The 15,885-nt window shown below is 39.1% G+C and overlaps 1 protein-coding gene across 3 annotated transcripts in view; it reads left to right on the top strand.

Moving 5' to 3' along the window:
* msh3 (mutS homolog 3 (E. coli)) overlaps positions 1-15,885 on the top strand; it is a 58,617-nt gene that overhangs the window by 41,294 nt on the left and 1,438 nt on the right. For all 3 annotated transcript variants that reach the window (XM_085294918.1, XM_085294917.1, XM_085294916.1), the window contains exons 22-23: positions 13,122-13,254; positions 13,402-13,570. In XM_085294918.1, the coding sequence (XP_085151044.1) occupies positions 13,122-13,254; positions 13,402-13,570 (302 nt within the window). The remainder of the gene's footprint in view (positions 1-13,121; positions 13,255-13,401; positions 13,571-15,885) is intronic.

Raw genomic sequence — 15,885 nt, 5'->3', positions numbered from 1 at the left:
ATGTTGTTAGAAGAGTCACTGCTGATTATGACAGCTGAGTCTCCAGATACCGCTGAGCAGTTTTCAAAAGGAACAGCATGGGACATCTACTCAGTGACCTAAAAATGACACTTACACTGAAAATGATCCAGAGAGGCACCAGAAGGTGATCTCGAAGGAGACGAACACAAAGATTGCCTAACTTGACTGTGTACAAAAAAAAAAGAAAGTTTCCTAAGCTGTTTTCCCGTTCTCGTACGTACCACAGTCTTATGTCAGACCTGTTCTGACTGCCGGAAATATTCTGTTTGGTTTATTTAGGGGCTCTGCTTGGGCAGAGCGAGTAGGAGTCAGACACATTATGCCCACTTGTTGCTGTAAATTCACCAGTGCTACTCCCATGTGTATCACACAGGCTTAAAAACCATAAAAGGTCTGATGTCATCAGACATTAGGGTTGCACCTCCATTAGGTAATGTCTAAAGAATCTGGAGAAATCTCAGTATGCAAGAGACAAGGCTGAAAATATGGTGTCTAAATAATTAGTAAGTCATTACGTTATGTTTTTATTTATATATTGCGCAGCATGCCAGGATATTTTGGACTTGCTGCTGCTATCCTAATAGACAGGAGGACATAATGGAAAAAGAAATGAGAGGAGGCACATGGAGGACTGCTTCATGACTTATGTTGCAGTGCAGCATCCTAAAATGCTGACATAATTAAAGCTGATGATACGCTGTCCATTGTCCACCGTTGTGCTTGGACATAATTGTGGCCAAATCCGCTCTCACCTCCTGTCAGCGTTCATTAAACTGGCGTGGACAGAAGTTAGAAAAGTCTAATTTTAGCCAAAGGCAGGAGAAGAGTGGCTCACACGCAATGGTTCGCTAAAGAGGGTAGACGGGGCAGCAGATACGTGCTGTTTCACCTCTGAATACCTGGAATGAGTGTTTGGATGAGAGACTGCCCGTGCGCATGTGTGTGTGCTCTGCTGGGATTATGTGAACTGGCGCAGTCAGGAGCCCTCGGGATGTTGCACAGTGTTGCGTATCTTTATTTTGGCAGGACAGATGAGCGGCACTTTGAGGGGGATGGGGGTTGTGTTATTGTTAACTGAAATTGCCAAGTCAAATAAAGTCACGGTATCTGTAATTTTCAAGTTTTTGCTGAATTAATGGATCGTTACTGTCAGCACAGAAAAATCATTATGACTGCTTGACACAGGCTGAGTGCTTGAGGTTGTGGCATCAGTTTGGACACAGCTGTTTGTCTTCTCAGCTGTTTACGCTCGCAGTATTTTCCATCGTATAACAGACTAAAGAAAGAAATCAGGCTTCCTTTGTTCTTACTCCATGTTTTCTGATTCCATTTTAGTTTGGAATTACTCCTCTGATGTTGGATATTTTGTCAAACGGGTCAACTGAGTTGGCCAAATTGTTTCAGGTCATGTGAAAGATGTTGCCGTAGAACAACCCAGCACTGATATTATTCGATGCTGCAGCTCCCTGGGGCTTCTTAGTCTGTTTTAAATTTTAGTTTTGGTTTTTGGGCTGGCACGCTCCTCTCTTATGAAACCTTTTTCTAGCAGAAAGAAGCAAGCACTCTCTGCTGATCTTTCGGCAAGCGAATACTGTTTTTTTCTGACACATTGACCAGGCACCAAATAGCACAGTGACCAAGTTAATTATCTCGTGGGTAAAAAATATTACATATTAAACATTTTCTATAGCAACAAAAACAAATAATTATCTGAAAACCACGTTATCCCCTTTTAGAATGCCATCCATGTCAAATTTGGGTATGCAGCAAACAAAAGTAGTGTGGTTATAGCAGTAATATAAGACAGTGAGTATGTCACCTTTCTTACCATTTATGTTGTATTTCTAAATGTTTGATAAACAAATGGCTCTCAATCAATGAACACAAATCAAAACTGGTTGAAAATAAGTTTATCACAGTGCTGGTGATAAGAAAATGCCCAAAGTCACTGAAGCTGATACACAGGCAATTCTGTAGTTTGCAGAAAACACACAAAAAAGACAAAAACTAAAAGAGACTACAAGAAGCTAACAGATAGAGCTGGGCGATATATCGAGTTTTTAAAACATATCGATATATTTTTATACGAGATATAAGATGTGACAATATCCTTTATATCGATATAGTCTATGTTACCTTATACTTATAGTTGTGGAGCCGCAAGTTTGCCTCTCTTTCGTCTACTTTTGTCTCTACGCAACATTACTCCGCCTCGCCTCTATCCTTCACTGAACACAACTCCCCCTCCTCCCCCATCGCTTCACGTGCAGGCAGCGACAAGATGGACACGGCAAATCTCCGTTAACGAGTTACTGCGCATCGCCCCATGCGTGGGGCTGGACGGCGTCAACGTGTTAACGAGCTAACCATGCTAACGAGCTAACCGCGCTAGTCCCTACGGGCTGCATAGCCTAAAATCCTTTCATTCTCTCAAAAGTTGATAGTGCGCCTTATGTATGAATTCTGGTTGTGCTTGATGGCCGCGAACCGATTTTATGTGGTACGCGGCGCTCAGCAATCTGTCAAAAATGTTTGAGTACGACTTTGGTAAGCTACGGAGCTGCACCGCTTGATAGATTGTCGGCGCATTACGGCTACCGAGGAGCCTCGCGGAGTGATACGTACTGTGCTCCAACGTAATATTACCATATTGTGTGTGTATAAGGACCATAAATAGCACCTGTAAGAGACGTACGTGGTTATGAAGCGGATTTCAAACTCCAGGCTGTCAGTCACGCAGTAAAACTTGGAAATAGAGCTGCTGTGAAATCTGTCTGTCTTTGTTATTACGCTCAGCGTCTTTTAGTTTACATTTTGACTGCCCAATTGTGAGCTCTTTGTTATGCACAAAAAAAACATTGTTTTATTTTATTTATGGAGCATTATTATTTAATGAATGCTCATAATTTATTTTTGAGTAATTTTTCATGTACATCTGTGCTGTATGTTAATAAAAGTGCCTGTGTGACATCTGGGACACAGCTTTAACTAAGAACTCTCTTTTTGTTCTTACTTTATGGCTTAAAAAAAATATCGAGATATATATCTTATATCGCCATCCAGCTAAAAAATATTGAGATATGAATTTTGGGTCATATCGCCCAGCCCTACTAACAGACTTCGCATACACACTGCAGAGGTTTGTGTTTTTAGCAGTTGGTTGTGCGTGTTAGTGCCCTCCAGGCTCCAGCTTCTCTGGAGAGAAAGGAGTTATCAACTCAGATGGTCTACGTTGACCTTAGGGAGCATGCATTTAATCTCACTCTTGAGGCACATTGTTTTGCAGGCTGTTGTGGATACCCACAACGCCAGATGTTAAGCTGACAGTCAATGGACTACGCAAGCCACAGATTCTGAATTTGGGTCTCTTCAATCCCAGGGTGCAGCTCCCACTTTATTCCACTGTGACAGATATTATCAATGGGTTTCTGGAGTTCTGCTTAGTGCTAATCAAAGCTTACAAACTGCCTGTGAGAGCCTGAGTTTTGATTCTGATTTATTTCTGTTTTTCCAAAATTCGAGTCCAAATGCTTCAAATTGGATCGAGTTAACCTTGTTCAAATATAGATGAATAAACATTTATCTTTGAAAAACTCTATCCGGGTTTCATTTTTTGCCAGTTCCACATCAATCTTTGGACAGAGTCTTGGGTTATGTAATTCTGCTGGAAAACATAGAATGAAAATGTTTAAGTAGCACCTAATGCAGCAGGGAGATGCTGATGGCACAAGAAAGGGAGCTCTCTGACTACCTGTTGTATAACAGCATTGATTTGTTAGAAAAGCCTTGCTATTAAAGGAAAGGCAAACAAAAGGGCACAAAAGAAGTTAAGCTTTTGCAGCAAAAGGCCTCTTTAGCACAGGCAGACATGCAGAGCCTTTCATGCCGACTCCTCTACCTCCTACTCATCCTCCTCTGCTCCGTCCCCCTCCTCAACAGACTCAGCTGTTCGCGTCAAAAGTCAGACAACTCCTCCTTTGACTTGGTTGTTATAGTAACACACCTTTTCCTGTCCCCAACATTCACCTGAGAGCTGGTTAAGAATGTAGATGGGTTTCATAACTTCACTCAATAATAGAGGCAGCCTTGATGCAGAAAGAGAAAAATAAACTGGTAAGCTGAAGGGAAAAGACTTCTAAAACTAGAGGTTGCTTCTCCTCAAAATCTCTGGGTTTCACGTTGATGTCCATCCTCTTCTTAAGCCGTTGTGGACTCTTAATCACAATAACAGCATGTCCTGTTTTTGGCTCTACACAAAGTTTAACACTGCACATTGCTCCTTACTCGGTTTGCATGTGACTGCCCTTGTGTTGTAACTTTACACTATAATAGCAGAGAGAAGCAAGTCCAGCTTTGTGGAGAAGTAGAACTCGCAAAAGCTCACTTTTGGCTGCACACTAATGAGTAAATTTTCAGTGCAATGTACTGTATCACTCATGTGGGCGTAAAATAGTCTGATGTGCTCATGCTGATGCACAGAGCTCCTACAAAGACCCAAATGTGCTCCACAGCACTCTGCCCTGCGCTATGCTTGCACTTCACTCATACACATGAATAAAATTCTGTTCTCTTGTCTCTCAGTACACAGTAATTCCATTACTTTCTCAAAATTTCAAGTTGTGACTTATTTGACTGCACGACTTGTATTCAGAGTGTCACTCTTTTGTGTATATTGTATAGAAACAGGCTTCCGAGCATGTGGTTCAGAACCCAAGAACAGTATCTCAGGATAAAAACCAAAAGAGATGAGAAACAAACTGTGATATTAAGAGTATATAAAATTAGTGTGAACTTTTCTGAATAAAATACTAAATCGTTTTACTTCTTGGGACATCTGAAAATGTTCCAGATGAAAAATTAATTTCGTTAAACCACCCGCAACATGCATACACACTACTGGCATTAATGAGGGGTCACAAATCGTTTTCAGCATTGTGAACCACTACCTCAGAGCAAGGATCTGTCCTGACTGAATATAATCTGCTAAAAGTTTCTTCCTCTTAAAAGGAAGTTTTTCCTTCCCACTATTGCTAAGTGCTCATATAGGTTGTCTGATTGTTGTTGTTTTTTTCCTGTATTAAGGTCTTTAAGGTATGTAAAGTCCTTACCTTAAAAAAAGTGCCATGTTGTGATTTGGAGCTCAGTTTAGATTAAAACTCTGCCATGCAAAAAGTGTTATAACCATCCTTAGATACAAGACTGAAGTTTAGACTTTGAGGTCTGTTAAGAACATATATTTAGCATTTACTTATTTACTTCACTTGTTATGGTGATATTAAATTGGCCATAAAGTCATCTGAAAAAGAAACACTGGAAAACTAAGTACATCCCATGATTTAGTAGCTTGTAGAACCACCATTAGCTGAAATAACTTGAATCAGTCATTTTATCATTGTGCCAGACGTTTTTGATCTTCTTTACATCAGTTCATTGAGTTTTGTTCGTTTATGCTCCGTGCCCTTAAGATCCTACCAGGGCATTTCAGTCGTGCTGAGGTCTGGACTTTGCCTGGGCCATTGCAACACCTTGATTCGTTTCTTTTTAGCCATATGGTGTTTATTCACTGGTATGCTTGGGATCATTGTCCTGTTTCATGACCCAATTTGGCCTGAGCTTTAGCAGTTGGACAGATGGCCTCACATCTGAATCTAGAATACTTTGATATACAGAAAACTTCATGGCTGGCTCAAAGCCTGTAAGGTGCTCGGGCCCTGTGGCTGTAAAACAAGCCCAACTCATCTATCTTCAAACACAGTTCTTGACAGTTGGCATGAGGTGTTTGTGCTGATAAGCTGTATTTGGTTATTGCTAGACGTGGCTCTATGCATTATGGGCAAACATTTCCACTTTGTCCTCATCTGACTCATATTAAACAGATTAGGCTATTATTTTCTCTGGAGACGCGTGGAAATGACTGTACACCCTGTTCCCACCCAGCCTGGTTAAACTTGAATTATTCTGCCAAGAAGAATGGCAGAAACCGTGTAAAAAGGTGTGTCAACCTTGAAAGATCTTGCCCAAGAAAATCTAAGGCCGTCATTTCTGTAAAAGGTGCTTTGAGTATTAAGTAAACGATGTGAATGCCAAGTAGGATATTTCAGACCTTTTTTCTGACAGTATAAAATTCTCCGCCGAAATGTTCTTTGCTTTGTCAATGTGCAGTAGTGTGTATAGATTGATGAGGGGGAAAAATAACGAATCCTTTTCAGGCTGAGATATGTCTAAAACTTAAATGAGTCTGCACTGTATGTCCTTTCTGTAAAATGTGAGTAAAAGTAAGTAAAGTTCTACCAATAAGTTTTTTTTGTTTACTGTTTTGTACTCTAATACTTTTTACTATTTGAATATTCACACGTCCCTACCCATAGTATCGAAAGGAAGGTGTTACCAAAAAAGTGCGAGCACTGTGTAGGCTGTGTTTCCTTTTCCTTCTGCCTTAATAACGACTTTCAATAAGAAGAGGAAGACACCCTGTTCTTTGTAAATGGGTTTAGATGAATTGGCATTATACGCCCAACTAAATTTCAGGCGTGCCAAATATGGTCATGTCAAGTCATGGAAATGGTATCTCCCAGTCTTGTTCATGAGTAAGAGAAGAGTAGAACAAGCTGACCAAATGTTCAAAGCGGCTTTTATCAGTGTTGCCTGGTGACTGTACAGACAATTTTGATGTCCTGTTGAAAATGTTGAAGCTTGCTTTCCATTCATTTGGATGTTTTGAATTACCTTCAAATTAACTACCTCCTGTGAAGATGTTGCAAATTGGCAACTTTAACTTTATGCTACTCTTTTTCACTGCTGCAGTCCTTACCTCTAGTAAAGCGCTTGACTACTAAAAAGCGGTCTTTGTTTAAACAAAAGACGTCAAATTACACACCAGCGGCATATTTTCACAAAATCTTCCACTCTCTCACACACAAGCACCTCACCGAAAGCCTTGCTACCTGTGTGAGCCGAGAATACAAAGGGTGTTGAGTTTGAACTGCATTTGAGTCTAATTGGATAGAGGGAAGTAGCAAGACAAAGAGATGAAAGTAGTAGTGTTGACACCTCTAGCCTTTTTCCAGCGGATCATATTACTGGCTGGAAGCACACTTTGGAGCATGCTTATGTTCTTGTTTTGCACAAGGTATGAATATAAAACAGTTCTAATAAGTCTTTCAAGGTGCAGATGCAGAGACCTGGACCTGAGACAAATTTGGAGCTTTAAACCAGATTTAGAAACATACTGGAGGAAACAAGGTGACTCAATACCAGGCAATCATCATCATCTTTAGGAAAGGGCAGGTTATTAGTCTGTTTGTCTGTCTCTGTGGCGGTCTGTATAAAATCTCCTGGTTCTGTAAACAAACAGCTGTATGCTAAAAGCCTGGAATATGGAAACACGACAGATGACAAGTGAGCTTTAATTGGTGATGTTACATCAGGCTTATGTTTTCAGCTCATTTTACTTTGCCAGACTGATAACCAAAATATATTTTTTGTTTTTCTTATAAGTTTTTTAAGGTTTAAAAATTTGCATTCTAGAAAAATGAGCAAAGATAGTGAGAAATGCTAAGTGTCCGTTTTCTCAGCCTCAAGGAGTATTTGTTTTTGTAACTGCTTGCAGGTAATACTTTGGATTTTCACTCTTTAAAAACCTGATATCTCACCCAATGGTAGCAGGGATAAACTCTCACAACCCCATCCTGACTCCGGTAAGGATAAGCGGAAGAGAATGGGAAAAATTCTTAATGAATTAGCTTTATCAATGACTAATTAATTAGTTAACTAATTGTTTCAGCTCTGATTTCTTCAGCTTTCAGTGCACCCCGGGGTGGTCCGGTAATTAGCAACCATTAGCACTTAATCAGATCATTTTCCAGACTGCAACCTCCTCCTGTCATGCTCAGTTTTTTTTTTGGTCCAGTGTCATTAAACAGGTGTAAATAATAAATTGCAGACTGCAATGATTTTTGGAATTTGTAATAATGCATTTAATATAAAATAGTACAACATAAACAGCGGGGCACCATACCAAATCTTACGACTTAGACATTTTCATTGATATAGAAAAAAAAATTGATAATTTTGAATTTGTTTTATTAACACTTTCAAAGACTACATACTCTGAATCATGCCATGACTGGATATGAAAAAGAGCATCTCAGAAGCGGTGGGGAAGCGTTCACAACATGTTTACCACTGTGTTGCATCACTTCTTCTTTAAACAGCACTCTGTAGGTGTTTAGGCACTGAGGAGAACAACTCCTGAACTTTTGCAAGCGAAATCCTCTCCTAAAGCATATTAAATCTGCACAGAATTTGGGGTGTATATTTTTGCATTTTTTTGTTTTTTGATGAACCAGATGTTTTCAGCAGGTGACAGGTCTGACTGCAGGCAGGATAGTTTATCACTGTTGCTTTTACTGTTGTAGCATGAGCAGAATGTGGTTTGGCACTAAAATAGGAAAGACCTCGATTTCCAAAGACACTTTGTGAATACCGGCTTATGTTGCTACCCTCTCTCTCTCTCTCTCTCTCTCTCTCTCTCTCTCTCTCTATATATATATATATATATATATATATATAAAATCTCATTTGTCTTTATAGATGTCCAGATTGCTTATGCACTAATGCACCCTTGTAACATTGCAGATGCTGGCTTTTCAACTGTGTGGCACATGGTCTCTCTCTCATCTTTAGCTCAAAGGATGTAGCTTCCATCCACAGAACAGTTTTCTGCTTTGCATCAGTCTCTGTGGGGTTTTTTACATTTATTATTAATAATATTAGTATTATTGTGCTATTAGAAGTTTTAACTTGGATTTGAGGATGGAGTGGCACTGACAGCAGTTTTCAGAAATGTTGCTGAACCCATGCAGTGATTTCTTTTCATTACATTACATGCCTGAGGGCCTAAACATCATGGCTACTCAGTATTAGTTTATGTCCTGGCCCCTTAATTACAGAGATTTCACAGATTCTTTAATATTATGCAAGACAGAAAAATGATGGCATTATGCTATTCCTATTTTGTTTTTAAACTATTTGCCCACATTATCTTTCACAGACTAAAAGCCCCCAGTTTTAATTCTGGAAAATTCCGAGATGCCCTTAGTCTTGTTACTGCTTTGTTGCCAATTAACCTAATTAGTTGTGAGAGGGTGTTTCTTTTTTTTTCTTTTTTAGCATTACACAACTTTATTTTTTCATCTGTCCCACCTCTTTCGAAATGCAATTCTAGCATGAAATCTAAAACAGTAACACATTTCAGCATATAAGCCTTCATCAGAAAGAAAACATTCATGAACAAAAGTCCATGAACACACTTAATCCTTTCCAGTGGTATTCCACCAATAAGGCCCTTCGACATATGGACTTCCACCAATAGCAAGCTTCCACTTTGAGAGTGAAAAATGCCACCTATATGACGAGTCTTCAGAATAACTTGAGGAGATGCAAGACGCCAAAAAGATACCAACAAACATTCAATCAATTCAATCCAAAGCTGCACCAGCCACATATAACCATAAATCCATCGTCAAAGGCAAATAACGGTTCTAACAATACAGTTCAGTTTATAAAATAAGAAGTAAAATCATTTAGTGGCCTGTAGTTTAGAAATCGGCAAAGCTTCCATTTGGTTAAGACTCCTTTGTCTGTTACCTCTTTGTATTGAAAGAGGAATGTGGTCAATTCCATCGGCTTGCAGTGTAGAAGGGCTACCATTATGAAAATCCAGGTGGTGCTTGGCCGTGGGGTAATTAATTTTGCTCGTCCGCTAATCTATCCTGCAACCTTGCTTTTGTTCTACCAATGTGAAAAACTTTGCAGCTGGAATACTCTCGCCTATGAGCATATATTTCTCAAAACACAATCGAATTTCATGGATTCGACATTTTAGATTTGGTCTTTTTCAAATGTTTAATTGGTTTAGACATCATTTTATTGCACTGTACTCCACATGTTTTGAAAACGAGACTGTACTGCGTGTGTTGTTTGAGGAGTGTGGGAGTGACCCTGCACATGTCTTTTAGACAGATGTATTACTACTGACATGTGACCTTTCCTAGAGCGAGCGGTTAGTGGGCTGATCCTGGAGCCCGCTTGGACTCCCGCAGCAACCTGTCTACTGTGATGATGGGAAATTTAGGCCTGCTCTACCACGAGAGATCGTACATACATTCTTGTCATTACTGTCATCACTGGGCTTGGTGGTTAATTATAGCAGTTTTTATATCAGTCGTTAATGTATTTTCAGTTTTCAAATCAGTTTATAGCGAGTGGGAGAAAAGGTTTTCACAGTACTTCTGCACTCACTTCTCCATTTACATGATTGGGTTGTTAAAGTAATCAGGAAAAGGAAATGCATTTATTTTCGTTAACAGCTTTCAGCGGCTGTCTTGAGAGAGCAGCGCTAGGTAAAATGTTTGTGCATGCATTTGACAGAGGCTGGGTGAGTGAGTGCATGCACCACTCGCTTTTTGTGATTTTCATGTCTTAACCTTAATGCCACAGTTCAGCCGTGTAGCCTTTGGATAGCTCCCAGGATTGACGGAGATTAAAGAATCACAGGATGGAGTGACGTGTCTTCACTTTGCTGAAAATCTCTCCAGAGCCTAAAACGCCTAAATTTGGTATTTACAGTGACAGGCAAAAAAAAAACCCTGAAGTGACTGAAAATGGGAATCCTTAAGACAAAGGGGAAAAAGTAAACAGACTAGGAGAGGGTGGTGGTGGGGGGTTTACACAATAGTTTGTATTGATTCAGCATACTGCAGGGGTACAGAGGCACTTAAGTAATGCCAAGCCAAAGAACAGTTGATATTGATGCTCTGTTCTTTGTTTTTCAGCTGCTGCTTTGGCTTAGTTGCAGTAACACAGTGTTACATAATTTAACATTTGTTGTAATACCTACCATTTGGTGCACAGTATGTATTACTTAATCTCTTTTCTTTTTCCTTTTTGTCTTTCTATTATTTTTCCTCTTTTTTTTAGAAATTAAAAAAATAAGTAAATGGATAAATATACTATTAAGTCAAAAGACTAAGAAAAACTTGATAGAACAAAATGCAGATATTGGTAAATTAGTGCTGTTGTTGAAGTGGTTAAAAATGTCAGCACACAGATTGGTGAGTATGCCAGAAAAGAATCGCAGAGGCCTTAAAGGTCATCAAAAGTTCCAGTTCTTAAATTTCATCTGGTCTCATTGGCAGTTCCAAGTTTCCATTTTCTCCTCTAATATTTTGTCTTCGATCGCAGTGGTTGTCAGCCTAAACTGTGATCCATATGTGCATGTGATCTCATTTTTGTTATTCATTGTTTCCTATCAAAGTAATTTTCTGGTGACCCCTTATATTCATTTCATGACCCACTGGGAGCCTCGGTGTAAATACAGCTGATCTAATACATGGATTATCACAAATTCTGTAGACATTTAGGATTCCTACTGACTTAAGTGATCCCCTAACTAAGCTTCATTACCACATTTGTGATTTAACAATTCTGATGAAACTGAATACAAATCCTCACATCATGCTCAGAATAAATGCATCCTAAATTCTCCATCCAGGGAAATGACTTTGAGTCATGTCCAGAGATTGCAAAATTAATGATATTCTCAGCAGCCTCGGGTATACTCTGTTTCTCTCAGTTAGCAATATTAGCATGTTAAAAATGTAAACTCAAATATAGAAATGGCACCATCAATTGGGAGAGGTTAGAATCAAGACTGACACTCTAGGCAAGGGGATTTAACACACTAGAAATTCCACATGGAGTGTATTTGATGGTTTGTGGCTCTTCTTGAGTCACAAATTTTTGCTCACTCTGATTGCTTTTGAATCCATTTTTATTTCACCAATATTTCAACTCCCTGTCTATTAAAAAGGACGGATGCGAGAGGCTGTTACATCTGCTGGAATCTGCTTATTTGGCATTGATGGAGGCAGGTTTAAGTGACTGTGTTTAGCATTAGAATCAGGCGCATTGCTGGAAATGGACACAAATGTCTCATCTAATATGTTTCCATGCTGCACATTTGTTTTGTAGTCAAGTAATCACTGTACTTCCAGTACAGTGATTACTTGGTAGGTTTCCTCAGAACAGCTTTTTAACTTTTTTGCATGTTGCATTTTTTTCATCTTTTCACACTGGGCAGAGAGAGGAAGGCTGCTCTCAAACAAAATAACTGTTTTCTAAGAAGCCAAGTGCAACATTATTCTTGCACAGTGATTAGTTGATTAGCTGTTTTGTGCTTAGTCCTTTGATGTAATAAACATAGTCTGGTGATAGTGGGATATCACATTTCCTATAAGCTTATAATCTTCTGTATGGTTTGTAAGAGGCAGAGTTTTTGAATGGTAGTATTTAAGGTCAGCCCTGGGGGGGGGGGGGGGGAAGAAAAGCTTCACAGGCTTTGTAGTCTAGAAGTCTAGATGTTTACAAGTAGAGCTGCCTTATTAATCAGAGCTTTCCTCTGGACACCCATTTCACAAGCCTTCACTTTCCTTTCAATATCTTGCCAATATTCCTTTCAATTGTTGGAGAATTTGTTCTGTTGATGTCATCAGGTAGCTGTGGTTTTACTGAGCTCAGTGCAGCATGCACACAGAAAGCTTTTGCACCTTTATTTTAGAGTTCATGCATACATTCTGTGCAAACCACAGTCAGATGTTTTTTTGTAATATATAGGCATTATGTAGAGCTTCTGAGTAGGTGTGAATGTGGTAGTTGCATTGTCAGTAAATAGTAACGTGCCAGACATGGCAGCTGGAGGCTCATTTAATGTTATCACTGGATCACCTGCGCTCACTTTTTTTGTTGCAGTTTACCTAGATGAAGAACATTTTCTGCAACAAAAGTGACAACCATTTCTGGGAGCCTGCAGAGCTTCAAGCGCAATGATGCCATCCCTACCTGCAGCTTGCTATTTTTTACTGAATAGTTTCTCACACAGTATACCAGTTGCTTTTGAAAATGGATGACCCTGTTTGTGCTTTTATCCTGATCCTTAACATTTTAAAGAATAAGTGTAAAAGACTGAAGAAGTTTCCAGAGGTGCCATGTACTCAATGTTTCTGGATGTTATTGCTTATCCATCTCACTCTCTCTCTTAGGTGAAAGCCCTAACCCTGTTTGTAACCCATTATCCTCCTCTGTGTGAGCTGGAGCGGGTGTATCCTGAACATGTGTCTAACTACCACATGGCTTTCTTGCTCAATGAACCTGATATCTCTGCTGACACTGATGGTATGTACACACTGTTTTCAGTGTTTTCATTAATTTTTGGTTTCCCTGTTGCTTCGAATGATTGGAATGATTTCAACTTTGGTCATTTGCAAATGCTTGACACTTTAAGATTGTAATATATTACGTGTATATGATGTGCACTAACAGATGGAGAAGTTCAGCCAGAGTTCATTACCTTCTTATACCAGTTAACTGAAGGAGCTGCAGGGCGGAGCTATGGTCTGAACGTTGCCCGACTGGCTGACATCCCAGATCCTATACTGCTCACTGCTGCTCACAAAGCCAGAGAGCTGGAGAAAGTGGTCGACGCTAGAAGGTACGCGTTCACATTTAACCATTTCGTAAAGGCATGATTCCACTTAAATTACACATTGAGATCAGTTTAATAGTATGAGGATCAATGTATGCTGTAGTTCTGGAGTAGATTCTAAAAGGATTCAATTTTTGTTTCAGCTGAAAACCTACTTTAGAAATTAGCATGGAGAGTCAGAATGGACGCATCCCAACTTTAAAACAATGCAGTAACCTGAATTTGTTCAGCTATCAGTGGGGTGGTGAAATCCCAGAGGTACAATTCATGTAACAGATATGTGTGTGAAGGTTTACAAGAGACCAAAAACTGTGTTGACTTTTCTAATACTAACATGAACTGTGGAAATAAGCCTTTTGTTCCCAGATGATGTACACTTGTGGCACTATTTATGCCTGCTTTGATTTTTTTCAAATGATTGGCACCCCTGTAGTGTTGCTAAATAACCTTGCTTTTTCCCCATGCAGTGGTAAAGTGAGACTGCCAAGTTGAATTATGGGAATTTTAGAAACCAGTGTTTTTGGAGTGTCAGCTATGTTAAGAACTAAAAGGCAGAAAACCTGAGCTTCTGCTGCTATTTTTTTAAGTAATTTTTTTTTATGTCCTCTAACTTTGTGTGAGTGTGATACTATTTTGTTTGAGTATCCTGTAAGTCTTCCAATACATTACAAAATGCAGTCCTGTGTTTTGGAGAGTTTTATGAAAAAATAGAGCCTGGAAGCTGAAAACTAGGGTTGAAATGTGTGCCATGAAATAATAAAACTCAAGGGAGCTCTACAGACATGAAACTGAATGTTTTCTTCAGCTTCAACACTCAAATGAGCTAGATTTTATACTTGGGCTGCCACATCTCAATCAGAAAATGTACCAATATTCTTGGAAAATCAGTGCAGACTTTGTCCCCTTCATCAAGACAGGGAAACCTACAAGCAAATCCATGGCAGAATATATACAGCCAGTGCATAAATTTGAAGAAACTGGGGGAAAAAAAGCCTTAGTCACAGTTTGTCATATGTCCAGTCCTATTTTCCATTGGATAATTTTATTGGACACTTTCAGAAAGGAATTGAAAATACTGTGTTCCTTAATGCTTATGCAGAGAACTTTCTTTTAGGATCAAGATCAGAAAGATTTAGCCTACAATAGAGCAGGGCGATATGGCCAAAAATATTTATCACGATATATATTTGAAAATTTGCGATAACGATATAACCGACGATATAATTGATGCGAGACAAAATACAACTCCACAACATTACTAGCGCAAAAAGACAACCTTCCATTTATTTTCACTTAAACAAGAAGCTGGTTTTTATGTACATTAAAGCTTTATAAAAATGTAACAGTGCAAATGCAAATTCCTTGCTGAAAGTTTAACCAAAAGGCATTTCCAGTAGAAATGGGCAGATATATCCTGAGCATAACCATGTATAATATCCACTGAAGTTAAAAAGAGGTGCTTTGCAACATTAAACTGCAGTGTGCAGTACGCATTTTTCGGACCATAAGGTGCACGGGATTATAAGGCACATTAAGCGAAACAAAGCAGTCAGATAAATCAAACTTTATTAAACTCATTCTTCTTGCTTCCTCCACTTCTGTACCATTGATTCATTAATGTTGAATTCTCTGGCAGCTGCTCTATTCCCATGTTGTTGCAGTATATTAATGACTAACCTCGTATTGTGGATGGATTATCTCAGTTGTTCTCCTGACTGAAGTTTGGTCCGTTTACAGCATCCTGCCATGCGATTGCATTTGTTTCTAACCATGAAGAACCTTCACGTTAACTTTTATAAGTGGAAAAGTGTTAGTGTTCGTCCTCCAGCTTCACTGTTTATGTTATGCTAACATAGCTGTGTCGCTAGCGATCACGTAGCACATCATTATATACCAGCTAGCCCAACTTCAGTAACCCTACAAACGTCACTGCTGTTTAGTTTCCTGTCTTCATTTATGTTGGAAGTGATAGCAGAGCTGTACGTTTGAATTTTTTTCAGAAATCTCTCAGTCAGAACATGTAATATCATGCTTAGGTAACTAGCGAAACTAGCGAGCTAACTTCCGCTAGCTTCCTGCTAACTTCTAACTCCGTTAAATGTAATAACTTTTGTTTTCATGGATGCCTGGAAGTTAAACTTTATAGTTACACCTGGTAAAGCAGCAATGCTGATCGTTTTATTAAAGATGAAAGAATTTAGACAGTTTTTAACTCTTAAGTGATGCTGCAGTGTTGTTTGACCTGAAGTATACGGAGTTTAGGACCCAGATTACTCCCAGATTTAAGAGCATCTTAGTCCGACAAATACGACAATAACAAC

The sequence above is a fragment of the Mchenga conophoros genome, linkage group LG12 (assembly GCF_057382185.1).
Source record: "Mchenga conophoros isolate Kocher_MC1m ecotype Shallow Benthic linkage group LG12, M_conophoros_male_GT1.1, whole genome shotgun sequence".
Classification (NCBI taxonomy): Eukaryota; Metazoa; Chordata; class Actinopteri; order Cichliformes; family Cichlidae; genus Mchenga; species Mchenga conophoros.
This window is presented reverse-complemented; position numbering and strand designations above follow the sequence as displayed.